Source organism: Pelmatolapia mariae, linkage group LG4 (genome assembly GCF_036321145.2).
Source record: "Pelmatolapia mariae isolate MD_Pm_ZW linkage group LG4, Pm_UMD_F_2, whole genome shotgun sequence".
NCBI lineage: Eukaryota > Metazoa > Chordata > Actinopteri > Cichliformes > Cichlidae > Pelmatolapia > Pelmatolapia mariae.
Window position 1 is genome coordinate 34,156,009 of NC_086230.1, and position 16,011 is coordinate 34,172,019.

Here is a 16,011-nt window from a genome sequence, read left to right on the forward strand (position 1 = left end):
ATGTGTTAATAATTCTGCTGTCTGTCATTTTCTTTTGGAACACATGAAAATAAAAATCAGAATAGCGCTTGGTGTCTCTTTTTGTGTTTTTGCATGTATTTGTGCACATTTTGCCTCGTGTTGTATTTATCTGGTCTTTTCTTTGCAGCTGTTTTACAGCTTTGTGTGTTTTCTGTCTCCTCTTTGTTTCACAGCATTTGTCACTGTGGACGATGTTTCGAGTCTCTGCAGCTGTTTTCTCAGTTTTTCACCTTCTTGTTTCCATTTCAGTGTCCCTACAGTCATGATTTAGTCTTTATTGTGTTTTTTCTGCTTTTTTTCTTCAGATGAAAACGTGTTTATGTGTTTATGGCAGTATGTCCAAGGGCCCATCAGCCAGTCTGTGAAGTTTAATTTCTGTAGTCGCTCTGAGTCCAGATTGCCTCTCCCTCCTCCTCTGTTCTTTAAAGTTAGTCTGCTTCACTGGTCCCTCTTTGACCTCTGACCTCTGTATGAGAACAGGTGAAGAAGGCTAACAAAGCAGAGAGTTGGGACAGAGACAGGACTACAGGCATAAAATCAAAGTAAAATGTGAGCATCTCTCATTTTTGACTTTCACGCCAAATAACAACTGTATTCTATTAGAACTCATCCATTTAAGTATATTAAGGTTTAAAGTTAATCCATTTGTTCCCTGATGTTAGCATTACTCACGCATCAATCGAAATATCTGTGTCCTGAATGAAAACATCATTTATCTCTAGAGGAGGTCCACAATTCAGCTTTTATTTTGAAGCTCCCACTTCCTCCCCTCACACCTGAAGAGGTTTGTGAGCAGGTGAAGCTCTGTTTCTCTGACTCAGCCTGCAGCTGTCAGCAGCCTCTGCAGATCAGTTGAGACCAGCTTTGAGGAGATGAGGAAGCCTTTTTATAGCTTTACAGTTTTGTGAGGGGCCTCAGGAAACCACTCAGCCACACTAACAGAACATTCAGGGGCACCGAGCTCTTTGTTTCGCCTTTCTCTCCTTTTCTGCCTTATGGACAAAAGTGCATTCCTTCACACACGCCTCCGCCTGCATCGGTCCAGACGCTCGGTCCAGCTTTTGGTTTGTCTCGTATGTTAAATTTATTGTGCAGACAAACGAGCAAGCCCAGTCAGGCACAAGAAGTAACCGTATTAAAGTACTCGAATACTCTCAGAATCAGACAAAAACCTCGTTTTGCAGTAAAACGTCTCCTATGGCTGATGCCTGATTCTCAGTCCAGGCCTCTGAGGTCAGACCCAGGGGTGAGGAGTCGTTATGTGAGGGAGAGACTCCAGTATTCTTGTAACATGTGACCATGCAGACAGAGGCGATGCAAGCAAAGAAAAACAAACCAAGAAGTTCAGAGTGCAACAAAAACAAAAGGACAAGGAAATCCAAAGAGACGAGCCGGTGAGGACAAAAACAGAAACACGAATCATCATCACAGACAAATCACTCACCCTAAATATGAAGACTGACCCTGTTCTCATTTTATAACCCCTCCTTTGGTTCCTCCACCAGAGACCTGGGGAGGCTTCTCCTCCTCTGTAACCTGGAGACAGCTGTGCTGAGGAGGACAGAGGAGGGAGGAGTCTGCAGGAGGAGCTATCAGTGAGGACGCACAGGTGTATCCTGTGGAAGTGTTTTAGGTGGAGGGAGGTGGGCACTTTGAACAGCGGGTCCTTTTTCTCCACAAACTGTTTCTGTTATTAAAGATGATCAAATGTTCCCCCGTCAAAACCAAACAAACACTTTTTAATATTTTCTCCTTTTGGTCGCGTCTCAAATGAACTCTCAACAGTTTTCAGAAGATTTGTGGGGCGTTATCATAGAGTTATCATAGAGGTAACATGGTATTATTATGGAGTTAATAAGCTCCGTGTTTATGGAAGAGTCCACCTGATGACCCGAGGGCTGCTCAGACTGTTTAGAGCCTTTTTAATTTTTTTACTCTTTTTCAAAATTTTAATTCACCTTCTATTAATTCATTGTGATATTTTCATTGTATTATTTGTTTAAATGTTAAAACTCTGCTTTCATTATATAATGTCTTTATTCTTTCACCTTAGTTCCCTTTATGTTTCACTGTTAGTTATTATTTTGTGTCTCAGTGTTTCCAAAGACAGTCCTGCTGTGATACTACATGAGTGTAGTGTGTGTGTGTGTGTGTGTGTGTGTGTGTGTGTGTGTGTGTGTGTGTGTGTGTGTGTGTGTGTGTGCGCGCACTATGAGTTACAGCTTTATTGTATAAAAAGTGTATATAAATAAAGTTTTGCTTGATTGATTAACACACAAAATTTACTTTCAGGTTTTTAGATTTTTTTTGTTATTGTTGTTTCTTTATTTTGACAAATTTAGAGATTTATTGGGGAAATACTTTATGAAAGTTCCAGATCATGACGAGAAAAAAGATTTTTTCTTGATTTAAATCTGTTGTTTGAGCGTAAAAAGTTTCATCAGCTTCCTGAAAAGACAAAAACAAAAAAGTTTGAATCTGTTGTTTTTGTTTGTTTCTTCTCATTTTATCTCTAAAAACTCCGTCGAGCAGTTGAAACGTTTACAGAGGAAACATTTTTATTTTCAATAATCGGGTCTTCTGTATAGTTTTAAAAGACTTTATTTTCATGTTTTAAATGTAAAATCTTCATCTCAAAGAAATTAAAATCAGTCAAATAGTTTATCCCTTATGAAGCTCCACATGCTCAGACTGTTCAGAGCAGCAGGACAACAGAAAATCTGGTTTTACTTTGTGAAAGCTTTTTGGAAGACTTAATAATATGGAGTCTTAATCTGTCCTGAATGCAGAGGAGTAATAAGTGCGGTATTAAATATAATAGAAATGATGGATGTGTGGGTGGATGGTGCATCGTGGCCTTGGAGCAGCAGGACCTGAGCTTCCATCCTGATTTAATATGTTTTTGCATTCATTCGCTTTTTAAAGAAAGAAAAAGTCACGCGGAGTTCGCTTTTAATAAAACTGCAATAATCCTGCAGTAAAAGTCCCAGCAGGTCCCCCGGAGCGGCCCCGGGCCTCAGATTGAGAACCCGCGGCCACAGTTGACTTGAGCGTGATTAAAAATGAAGCGCCATAGAAACGGGGAGGCCAATGAAGACGCGCGGAGCTGTTTACAGGGGGTGTAGCGTTTCTATGGTTGCCGGTCAAACCTCCTGCAGCAGGTATTAAACTGGAGCCCGCAGCGCGCTGACAGCCGCCACAAACCTCCGCCGAGCAGGAGAAGCAGGACTCCTCCCCAGGTCTCCGTGTGGAGCAGCAGGTGCGCAGACTCACACTCGGCCTCCATCAGTCTGGATTCAACGGGCGCAGCTCAAAGGTGAGTCTGGATCTTTATTCCGAAGGTCATTTATCCTTTTTCTCTCAGCAAGCAAATCAGTACAGAAATGTAAAAATCACACAAGAACTGTTCAAAAGTCCTTCAAGAGTTTGATCGATCTGAGTACAAAAAGCGCAAATCTGCGGATTTTACTGCGCGTAAAAACTTATGAAAGTCCAGAAAGCGGAAAAAATCCAAACTTTATTAAAACAGGACGCGACAACTGAGACCCGTGCGTGCGCGAGCGCGAGTGCGAGTGTGTGTGTGTGTATGTTTGAGTGTGTGTGTGTGTGCATGTTTGTGTGTGTGTGTGCATGTTTGAGTGTGTGTGTGCATGTTTGAGTGTGTGTGTGTGTGTGTTTATGTGTGTGTGTGTGTATGTGTGTATGTGTGTGTGCATGTTTGAGTGTGTGTGTGTGTGTGCATGTTTGAGTGTGTGTGTGTGTGCATGTTTGTGTGTGTGTGTGTTTATGTGTGTGTGTGTGTGTGTGTGTGTGTGTGTGTGTGTGTGTGTGTGTGTGTGTGTGCATGTTTGTGTGTGTGTGTTTATGTGTGTGTGTGTGTGTGTGTGTATGTGTGTGTGCATGTTTGAGTGTGTGTGTGTGTGTTTATGTGTGTGTGTGTGTGCATGTTTGTGTGTGTGTGTGTGTGTTTATGTGTGTGTGTGTGTGTGTGTGTGTGTATGTGTGTGTGCATGTTTGAGTGTGTGTGTGTGTGTGTGTGTGTGTGCATGTTTGTGTGTGTGTGTGTGTGTGTGTGTGTGTGTGTGAGAAAAAGTTTGTCCACATCCTGAAGAAAGATGTTGTGGTGTCAGAGTGACGTAACGCTGAGCTGTTGCTTTGAGTGGGTGTCGGGCATGAATGCGTGGATGTGGATTGAATGTGTGTCCCTTTGCGCGCACACAGAGCTGTTCTCGGGTCATTGTTCTGGCCTTCGCTGAAGTGTCGGGTGTGTATTTACAGTCCTGTCAGGAGGTAACAGAGGGAGGAGGAGGAGGAGAAGGAGCTGACACAGAGGAGAGAGCCATGCTGTCCCTGAGCTGTGCCGACCCGTGGGCCGAAGGCTCCGTGGGTCTGGAGGAGGAGGTGGTGACTGCGGCGGCTCAGGCTGAGGAGCGGGACGGAGTCAGCGGCACTGACAGCAGCAGCTGCTCCGTCAGCCTGGACGACAGCCTGACCAGCCTGCAGTGGCTGCAGGAGTTCTCCATCCTCGGCACCAACGTGCCGCATCACACGCACCACCAGCACCACCTGTTCGGCCACCAGCAGCTAGGCTCTGACGCGCCAGCCTCCCCCCTGGCCGGGGACCCGGCCTCCTTCGGGATGCCGCTGACCCCGGGGAAGCCCACAGCGGCAGCCTACAGCAGGATGCAGCCACTGCCCGGCATCGTGGCTCACGGACACTGTCCGGACGACGTGGACTACAAAACCAACGCGCACATCAAGCCGCCGTATTCCTACGCCACCCTCATCTGCATGGCCATGCAGGCCAGCAAGAAGAGCAAGATCACGCTGTCCTGCATCTACAAATGGATCACCGACAACTTCTGCTACTACCGCCATGCTGACCCCACCTGGCAGGTAACGGACCCCCCCCCCCACACACACAGGCAGTCCACCTGAGACAGGATGTGCCACCTGCTGCACTCATTGTGTGAAAATGAGTTTCTCTCAGGTCACATCACAGCTGGATGTGTTTCTGTTTGAGAACAGAGGTCTGGGCCTGCTGCCACTTGGCTTTGTGTGTAATTAATAACTGAGGCCTAAAACACTGAAACTTTAACAGGATTGCACTTTTTGTTTTCCTTTTTTAAGCAGCATAATACCTGAAATCAGCTCAGTAGGAGTAACCGCAGCAGATTCTTTCTCATGAAGGCAGCAGCAGTTTTTCAGAAAACTTTAATTCTGTTGGATCAATGATTGATGAAGCCGTTTGCTGCACTCCCAGAGTTTCAGCCTCAGACATTTCAGAGCATTTTGTTATTGTAAGGCAGTACATGGGGCAGATAATATTTAACAAAGGTCACAGGGTCAGCGCTCTGTTTAGACCTGAGTGGAGAGGGGCTGGATGGTTGAATGCAAGGATACACAGCACATTATAACTGACTACAATGCTCTGCTAGCTGTACTTCCTGCACCACAAAAAGCTAAAGTCTGTTGCTGAAAAGACACTTAAAGGTATCTGAACCTAAAAAGCTACATACCAGCAACTTTATAGCAACTCATGTGTGTTAAAATAAAGATTTAGTTCCCTTGAAATATTGTTACCCAAGCCAAAAATGGAAGGATGCCTGAAAATAAAATAATTTTAAATTAAGATTAATTTTAAAGGATCATAAAAGGAAACGTGAGCGGGCAGGTTAGCTCACAGGTTTAGCAGGTGTGCTAAAAGCAGCATACTGGGATCAGCTCCAACCTGACATCCTTGGCTCCCTGATTTCCTGGCTTAAGGCAAAAAAGGACTTCAGATATAGTACACATGTACCTGTATTACTTTAAAGGAGATTTCTCTGCCATTTATTCTTAGCATGAACATTTAGGAATTCTTTTTGGCTTTTTAGTAACATCCAATTAGTCCTAGAATTTCACTCACTAAAACTGGAGCTCAGACCTGTTGGACGGTCTGTTAGTGCAGTAACTTCACAGCATCCATATTATTGGTTAGATAATTAAAAATGCTCCAAAAGGCTCCAACAGCACAAACATGGTCCAGAGATTTAGTTCAGGGTCTCTAGCTAGCTGAGGAGAAGCCTAGCAGACAGCTAGCAGACAGCCGCCTGTGTCACCATACACCTGTCAGTCACAGAGGCCACGCCTCTAATAATGCAAACTTTAATCCAGAGTTATCCAAACATTCTCCCTTGTACAGTTATGAAGGGGGAAATTATCTACACAGACTGAAACAGTTTTTGTAAACATGTTACTACCATTATGCTAAGCTAAGCTAACTGTTAAGCCAGGCTGCAGCTTCAAATGTGCTGAACACAAATAAGAGCAACATCAATCTGATGATCTGAGCTGAATGAAGACAGTGTGTGAGCTATTATTTAAAATATACATTCCTCCTTGCAGAACTCGATCCGACACAACCTCTCGCTCAACAAGTGCTTCATCAAGGTGCCGCGGCAGAAGGACGAGCCCGGGAAGGGGGGTTTCTGGAAGATTGACCCGCAGTACGCTGAGCGCCTCCTGAGTGGTGCCTACAAGAAGAGACGAATGCCGCCCGTCCAGATCAACCCGGCCTTGCGGAACAGACTCAGGGTGAACATGCAGCCTCAGCCCAGAGGGCAGATCGGGCTTTGCATCAACCCAGAGTCCCAAAGGCTTCTTCGAGAGTTCGAAGAGGCAACGGGGGCTGATCAGAATTGGGACCCCCATCTGGCTGAGGGGACCATGCTGGGGTCCTGGCCGGTGGTCAGGGGAAGGAGTGGGCTCAAGAGGAAGCAGGGCTCTAGAAATGGTGCTGCCAAAGCCCCCCGTCGGTCCAGCTCCCCTCTGCTCTCCATGGATGAACAGAAGGAGATTGGACCTCTGAAGGGGGACTTCGACTGGGACGCCCTTCTGGATTCTGCCCTCAGCGGGGAGCTCAGTTTGGAAGGTGGTGAGCCTCTGAGCCCCATCATGAAAGAGGAGGACCTAACAGTGCGGGGAACCCACATTTCTCCTGTTGAAGCCCCTGCAGGCTCAGCAGAGGCAGAGAGGAGTAACAACATGTCTGACTTTGATGAGGAGACCTTCCTTGCCACAGCCTTCCTGGAGAACCCCTGGCCGGAGGAGGAGGAGGATCACGGCCGCAGTGATTTCCTCTGTAGCTCCACCGTCAACTTAGACCAGCTGTTTGGGCTCGAGGACTCATTAGGTGGGGACCCCAGCAGCAGGATGGACACCCTCCTTTGAGGAACAATTTCCAGGTCGTCTTACAAACTAAGAACCCTTCTCAACACAACTTGGGAATAAAATACTCTTTTTTTACCCTCATGCAAGCTTAACCGTCCTTTTCAAGATGTTTAAAGTATTTTTAGAGAAACATTTTTACGCAGGTTCAATGCTGGAAATAAACACTCAATGCCTACCGAACAATGATGCCACAATGTACAGCAGCAGTTCATATTCCACAGAGAAACTACACTGAATGTTTTTTTCCATTTTTTTGTGAAATGAAAGTTTTCAGAGTGAAGGCCTGGACACACCAGAAGGTAGCACGGTAATTTTAGCGTCATGTTTCCCTTAATGTGTTTGTGAGAACACGGGCCAGGCGTGGACGGTGTTCCTGCTAAACAAGTTTCACATAATGATGTAAACATTTGTTTAAACTACATTTCCAGCGGTCATTACCCCTCACAAGCACTGATTGCTGCCCTTCAGTAAGCTTCCAGAAGTTGGCCAATCATTGAGCTGTTAGGGAGGGTGTAGTTTAAAGATGCTGGAGCTAAATGCAAGTAGACTTTATTTCTAGTTTAATGTCCATTCAAACTGATTCAGACATTTATGTTCTTACATAGAGCTCCTACAGATAATGCTAATAGGTTAGCCAGTCACTAGTCCACTCAATCGTAACAGGAAGATGAGAACCCCCAAAATAAACTCTCTCAATAAAACTACACAAAAACATTGCCAGTGCAAACGCACGTCGACTACCCACCAAGCGGTAAAGAAACTGTGAGAAGTGCGACGCTAACTGGAATCAGACCGTATGGCTTTTCATTGAGTTGGTTTTGGCGATAAAGCACAACTTTTATTTTATGCAATCCACCGGCAACCAAAGCCACTCCATCTGATCAGAGAGGTCCACATTTTCTTTCAGAAATAAACAGCTAACAGCATGAATCCACCAATCGGTACAATTTTATTGGAATAAATTGATCTCTGGTGTAACCAGGCCTTACAGACGACACAACATGGTCTCTGTTTACGTCACGAAAGTGTGTTTTATTGTGAAAAAGGAGATCATGTTGCCTGAAAGATATTTTCAGTGAATAGTTGATCAACTAAGACTTTTTTTAATTGTTAAAGTGGAATCAGGAGTAATGCTACGACAGATTGATGATGAGATTTTTTGCCAAATTATGTTCTGTGTAGATGTGATTTACTCATTTAGTTTTCTTTTCTTTTTTTGGCGTGGGATTTTTTGGTACTAACTCTTTATTTTCAGAATGAACTAGCACAACTTTAACAAATTATTCATGTTAGCTTAACTTTTTCCAGAAAATCAGACTGACGTATGTGGCTTGTAGAAGTAACGGCTTTCTTTCTTCCTTCCTGTGACTTTGTAGCCGGTAGATATAAAGAAACGCAGCAGAGGACGCGTCACAGCTTTGCGGTGTAAAAGTTAAAATAAACACAAAGCAGCCTGAGGCAAAATTCTCCAACAAAGAACCATTAGGAGCTTAAAATGCACAGTTTAAAGAGGCCACGGTGGCTTGTAAATGAATACCTGACCTTCTATGTGCCAAGAACAACACTTGGGACTCGACGGGGCGGCCGTGCGCGTTTTACTGCAATGAGGAAATGTTTTTGTGTTGGTGTGCGATAAAGTTGGGGAGCTGCTGGACAAAAGAGCTCGCTGGATTCAGACTAAACCAAATCACGCTGCATAAGGACGGGGACAGTCTTTAACTGCTGAGATGCAGTAACTGTTCTCTAAACATGTGTGAAAGTGCAATCATTGTACAGTGGTATTTGTTATATGTTACAGTCATTTGTTGGAGTCCATTCATGCTGTTTACTTCAGAGAGAGCAGGCTCACTGTTTTGTGTATTCTGAGGTGTGAATACACTCGAGGGACTCTCAGTAAAACCAGCTATGGTTGTGTTTTAGCTCGTCTCAATCAAATAACACTTTAAACCACAATAATGGGATCTTACCTCATGATTGGTTCTATGCTGATGTTTAAACGCTCATGTATTCTTCTACCTTTTTGTTTTTATTTTATTTTCCACTTTTCTTTGACAATAAAAAATGTTTTACTGCATCTCGCCTGTCTACTTGACACATTTCCTCATTTTTAGTCATGAAGGCTCTTTCAGTTTGACTACCAAAAAAGGCAGTTCACGGTCCTCAGAGGATAAACTCTTCTACCAAAAACCTCCAAGCCTCTCACTCATCCAGTAACACGTAAAGTTAGTGTAAAGGCTGAAATGTTTTAAAGGCATTCGTGGTCCCCAGAGGACAATCAAAATGACTTTTGAATCTTTAACTTTTCTCTAGTCCAACCATGAGGTTATCGTCTAAGAAGAACAGCTCCACGGCTCTGGTGGGGATTTCTCTGGCGTGTTCAGATATTCGTGGTCCCCAGAGGGTGAATCTTAATGATCTCAACTGTAACGGCTAATCTGTAGCACAGTTATTCTGTTTCTTATCTCTAAATAATGCAGAGGTGTAAAGTCTGGAAAGGCAGTCGTGGTCCTGAGAGGGTGACTTCCTGCATGCTAACCGTCTGGACTGCTGTGACACTCGAGCTTTAACTCAAATAATTTTGGTGATGCCGTGACCACAACCAGACCAAGCTTTCACTCATTTATTAAAATACATCAACTCCTGCTTGTTGGATTTGTACATAACTCATTCAAAGTCCCCCGAGGGTGAATCCTAAGGCTGGTGGTTATGAAACAGGAAGTGTTTCTCTTAAAACAGTCACTCTGGATGGATTGTGATGATAGTTTCTACAGATATTCATAAAAGAGCTTTTTCTTTTTCATCAGGCGGTCTATGACTGTGATGGTCGAGGCATTCAAATGGGAACGGGACGGCCCTGATGTTTTGTCTGGATATTCTTGGTTTCTGCAGGATACATTTGAGTGATTTTCTGATAGATTTTCACTTCTGCTGTGTCGTATCGACTCAACAGATCAGTCTGTAAGGAGTAGTGGTTTGTTCCCTGAGGATGAACCCCATCCTCAGCTGTTGGATGGATGTGATGAAGATTCATGCAAAGCTTCGTGTCATTTTCCATGAAGCTCTGCGCATTTGATATTTTCCAAGAGTATTATTTTCTACGATGTACTTTATGGATGCTGAAGGATTCGGCTTCTCGTTAGTTTGTATTTTATTTTATTTTTTATTTCAGGTTAGCTTTTATTATTTGAAAATGTTTTGTTACATTGACAGTTTTAGTATGTTTTTTATTCAGTCTAGATATCACAGTATAAACAGAACGTTTTAAAAGCAGTGGACTAAACCCTCATCAGACAGTAAACAAGTTAACAAATACCAAGTCCACAGATATTTCTGCTGTAATTTTATTTTACTGTAGTTTCCAAAACCCCTAAAATTGTTTTAGTTGGTTTAAATTGATTTTTTAAATCTAGCGTTTATGTTTACATGGGTCCGATTTTGAGCGCCCCGAGGATAACCTTAAATGACTTTGGTACTCTGTTATATTTAAAATCCATCAGCAGCTTTTTTTCTCGGGACTTCATGTTCCCCTCAGGATGAAATACTATAATTTGAGACTTTTCATTAAGATATATTTTAATTTATGGTGCAGTTTTACCAGATTTATTGGCTTATGACCTGAATGAAATGACCATCAGGATGAGCAAACAGGGTAATCTGAAACAGTCGCCGTGCTGAGCTGCTAATCATCAGCACGTTGTCATTGTGAGCATGCCTCCGGGGCTGTTTCATGGCTACGTGGTATGTCTTGTTTTCTCCTGCTCGCTGTCTGTTTCGGCCCTCACCCCCCTCTGCTTTAGTGCGCCTGGGCGTGAGATTTACGCTGCTCTTTTCCTGCTCGTCTCTTTTGGGGCTCTCGGTGTGTTCAGGCAGTAGATGGGTAATAGTAGCAGGGGGTGGCTGGGTTTCTGTTTCATGGCTTTGTCTGTGCTCAGTCAGACTCTTGTTCCCCATGAAGCTCAGATCTGTGGTCCCTCATTGGGGCGGTGTGGGGTCTAACGGGGACAAGTGTCCCACGGCCCCATATATCACGGCCTGTCTGCCCCGCTGTAGACCACACCGTCACTCTCTGACCCTGCCGCAGATTAGCTAGGTGGCTCGCGTTCAGAGCGTCAGATGAATAGCCGCAGCAATCAAATGCAAATATGTAGAATTTAAGAAGCCCCCCCGCCCCCCCCGCCCCGGGTCGTGAACAGACAGGCTCTCTGTGAGCGAGCGTGTCTGTCTGTGGTCACTGATGAGGTAATGACGGCAGAGGGATGAAGGGAAAAGATAAAGTGCTGTAACGCTACACCTCTGCATGATGGACACCCAACACGCCTGTGGAAGAGAAGGATCCTGCATCTTCATACCAAGCCCCGCAGCCTTTTTCCTGGAAAGGGGAGCTGCTGTTCCCCCCCCCCAGCCTGAGCTCCGTGTAGGCCCCCCCGCAGTGCTATTACCTGCTGGATGGAGCTCTCCAGCTGGATCGCAGAGCTCATAATTATAATGCAGCAGGCTGGTTAGATGAGATGCTGTGGTAACCTGATGCAGGTATTATTCTCCGGCCCTGCTGATGGCTGCAGGTAAGAGGAGCCACCTGCTGAAACGCTAACCCTCGCCGCTTCTTCCAACAAGAAACGCTGCAAACTGAAAGTGCTAAACGCCAACACCCAATGTGGCCGGGCTAACGATACAGCCACTTACAGCAGGCTTCAGCAGAAGAGAGCAGGGTGCCTGCCAATACCTCATACGTTTATTGAGGGAAAATGAGGTTTTCTAATTAGTGAATCTAGTTCCTTGTATGTGAAGAGTTTCCCTTTTTTCTTGTTTTATATGATTGTAAAATATGATCGAAAGCATTTTTAGTTCTGACACAGCTGACAGGGATGATTACTGGCAGGTTCACAGACCTGATGGTTTCTGAAGCCTCAGGATGTGGATCACGAGGTAAAGCACGGACCGCCTCGTCCTTCTCAAACTAGCAGACTTGAAACCAGCAGCTGACACCATTAAGGCATTTTAAAAAGCCATCTTGGCATGTTTTTAGATGCTTCACGTTCAGCGCAGACAACGGTGCAACACAACAATGACACTCGGGTGAGATTTCACGACGAAGCACCGGGTCAGCCTCTGACTGTCCGGGTGCTCTGAGCTCAGGTTTAGTCAGTCTCAGCTCTTGAGAGCAGTCAGGATGTCTCCACTCCTGCACGCTGCACTGCCAAACGAGGGATCTGCAGCTTATCTGCAAGATGTGAAACGGTGGACAGACGAGAAGCGGCGGGGAACACATCTTTTTTTCACACAGCTAATGAAAAGCCTGTTGCCGGGGTAACTGCTGGTACCATTGTCATGTAGGACTGGGGGGAGCGGAGATGGGTGACGGTCTGTTCCTGGTGCTATGGAGGCTGATTAGGGCTGAGGAGGGATGGTGTGGATGGAGCCCCAGATTTATTGCAGCAGGGTTTTTGTGAAAGTTCACTTACCTCACCAAAGTGAGGCTCCAGAGAACAGACCCCCAAAGTGCAATGGCACAGGAAGAATTCTTCAGATCCTTTACTTATGTAAAAGTACCAATATATCAATTTAACAACATGCCGTTACAAGGAAAAGTCCTGCTTTAAATCCTGCTTAAAGGAGAGTTTTGGCATGCTTGTTCGCACTCTTTTCTCTTTGTTAAATATCATTTCCACCTTAAGAAGCATCCGCAAGTTCATGGAGGAGTTCACGGAGCAGCATCAGGATCTATGGGTCCCTTTATGAGGGCTCACTAATGAAAATTACACAAATTAAAAAATGAAAAATGTTTTCTCCCCGTAACTTTGAAAATATTCAGTGTGAAGGTAAGACTCCACGCGACTTCAAGAGAGTCGCTCCACCTCAAATCCTGCTCCATCATTTGCATGAAGACTATATGGTCCAAAGTTTGAACAAATATAGTGATTGCTGTGAGATTTTAGCTTCCTTTACCAAATACTTTCTTAGATATATGTTTCTGAAAAATGCTCCTTTGAGCCACTTACAGGCCATTGTTTTGCACACTGAAACTCACGTTTGAACATGAATATCACAAAAACCATTAAAGATAAAAGTCTGAATTTTTCACTCATCTTTATATCAAAGTAAATCAGCATCTGTAATTTGGGACACATAACACCTCAGGCTAGTAAAAATATTTTTTAAAAAGCAGCACTTTGCAGTAGTAGTAGCATGTTTGAACACACGTTAATTAAAGAAAATTCACATTGCAAAAGACAAATAGTGGTCATTTCTGAACAGTATATCATTATATTCCATAATAATGCAAAAATAAAAGACACAATTCTTTTCAACTTTAATGTTTTTTGTCACAAAAATAAAGAAAATTGTTTTTTTATTCAACTTTCATGTTGGATAGAGTAAATATTACAGTCTGTACCACATAAACAAAAATATCAACAGATCAAACTTTCCAGATGTTACACAGAAAATAATTAAATATGTGGATATTTGTAATTTAAAAAATGGTTTGGACAACTACAATGATTTCTATGAAATGGTTGATGTTGAGGGGTATAGGTTAATAGCAATATGGATGAAAGGATAGATGGATGGATGGATGGATGGATGTTTGATGAATGGATGGATGGATGTTTGATAGATGGATGGATGTTTGATAGATGGATGGATGGATGTTTGATAGATGGATGGATGTTTGATAGATGGATGGATGGATGGATGGATGGATGGATGTTTGATGGATGTTTGATGGATGGATGGATGGATGTTTGATAGATGGATGGATGTTTGATAGATGGATGGATGGATGTTTGATAGATGGATGGATGTTTGATAGATGGATGGATGGATGTTTGATGGATGTTTGATGGATGGATGGATGTTTGATGAATGGATGGATGGATGTTTGATGGATGGATGGATGTTTGATGAATGGATGGATGGATGTTTGATAGATGGATGGATGTTTGATAGATGGATGGATGTTTGATGGATGTTTGATGGATGGATGGATGGATGTTTGATGGATGGTTGGATGTTTGATGGATGGATGGATGGATGGATGGATGGATGTTTGATGGATGTTTGATGGATGGATGGATGTTTGATGAATGGATGGATGGATGTTTGATGGATGGATGGATGTTTGATGAATGGATGGATGGATGTTTGATAGATGGATGGATGTTTGATAGATGGATGGATGTTTGATGGATGTTTGATGGATGGATGGATGGATGTTTGATGGATGGTTGGATGTTTGATGGATGGATGGATGGATGGATGGATGGATGGGTGGATGGATGTTTGATAGATGGATGGATGTTTGATGGATGTTTGATGGATGGATGGATGGATGTTTGATGGATGGATGGATGTTTGATGAATGGATGGATGGATGGATGTTTGATAGATGGATGGATGTTTGATGGATGTTTGATGGATGGATGGATGGATGGATGTTTGATGGATGGATGGATGTTTGATGGATGTTTGATGGATGGATGGATGGATGTTTGATGGATGGATGGATGTTTGATGAATGGATGGATGGATGGATGTTTGATAGATGGATGGATGTTTGATGGATGTTTGATGGATGGATGGATGGATGGATGTTTGATGGATGGATGGATGTTTGATGGATGTTTGATGGATGGATGTTTGATGGATGTTTGATAGATGGATGGATGTTTGATGGATGGATGGATGGTTGGAGTCGTGTTATGACAGTCTCAGTTTCAGTTCCTGCATTCTTGAATTCCAGTTTCTGTTTGATTTTTACTGCTTTAGTTTTCCTGGTGCTTCCCTCTCTCTCTCTCTCTCACCTGTGTTTGTGTCTTCATCTCCCTGGCTCAGTTTCGTCTTTGCTTTTCTTTGTGTCTCTTGTGTTTTTACTTACTGCTTCCATTTCCTGCACTAATTCCCTGATAATCCCTAACGAGTGCTCTGAGCATATATATATATATATATTAAAAAAAATTCCCCGATCGCCCCACGGGCGGTCAATCCTTCAAGTTCGTGTCTTCTACCAGAGGCCTGGCAGCTTGAGGGTCCTGCGCAGTATCTTAGCTGTTCCTAGGACTGTGCTCTTCTGGACAGAGATCTGTGATGTTGTTCCCGGGATCTGCTGGAGCCACTCTCCTAGCTTGGGAGTCACTGCACCTAGTGCTTCGATTACCACTGGGACCACTGCTACCTTCACCGTCCACATCTTCTCGAGCTCTTCTCTGAGCCCTTGGTATTTCTCAAGCCTTCTTCTGGCATCCCTGTGTGGGCTCAAACCACCAACCTTTTCGGTTAACAGCCAAACATATATATATATGATGATCCGGGGTTTTCTTTAGTTAATCAGCTCTCTGTTTCGTGCATGGTGATTCCTCCATGTTTCCTTGTGTTTGTTGGGTTTCCTCTTTGGTTTTACTTCTACAGACTGTGTGATTCTCCTTTCACCTGCTCAGCTCAGCTCCTGAAAATGGCATCTCTCCACCGCCTCTACACTGGTTGTAACAAAATTACTGATTAAAAAAAATGGTGTGAAAATGATTTTGATCCAGATTAAATCACGGCTCTGATATCACAATGTAGGCATAAAGGACACCTTTCATGTGCTCTAACTGGATTTGAACAGTGACCCATCTCGCATGCTGATATGAGGCTTGAAGATCTGCCCGAGATGGACGTCATTAAATCAACAATCGGAGGTACCAACACTCATTTCTGCCCCTCCACAGTCAGCAGGTGACTTACTTACATGCAAACTCCTCATCAGGACGACAGAAGAGCGCCGGTGGCTCAGTAAAC

General features: G+C 43.8%; 1 protein-coding gene across 2 annotated transcripts; it reads left to right on the forward strand.

Moving 5' to 3' along the window:
• Positions 1 to 2,702: 2,702 nt before the first annotated feature.
• Positions 2,703 to 9,276, forward strand: foxj1a (forkhead box J1a). Of its 2 annotated transcripts, XM_063470890.1 has the most exons (3): positions 2,703 to 3,337; positions 4,300 to 4,917; positions 6,409 to 9,276. In XM_063470890.1, exons 2-3 carry the CDS (start codon positions 4,363 to 4,365, stop codon positions 7,231 to 7,233), a joined length of 1,380 nt encoding a protein of 459 aa, XP_063326960.1. In that variant the 5' UTR covers positions 2,703 to 3,337; positions 4,300 to 4,362; the 3' UTR covers positions 7,234 to 9,276. The 2 variants fall into 2 exon arrangements, with proteins under 2 accessions (XP_063326960.1, XP_063326959.1); XM_063470889.1 differs by lacking the exon at positions 2,703 to 3,337 and having other exon boundaries at positions 4,111 to 4,917.
• Positions 9,277 to 16,011: the final 6,735 nt, after the last annotated feature.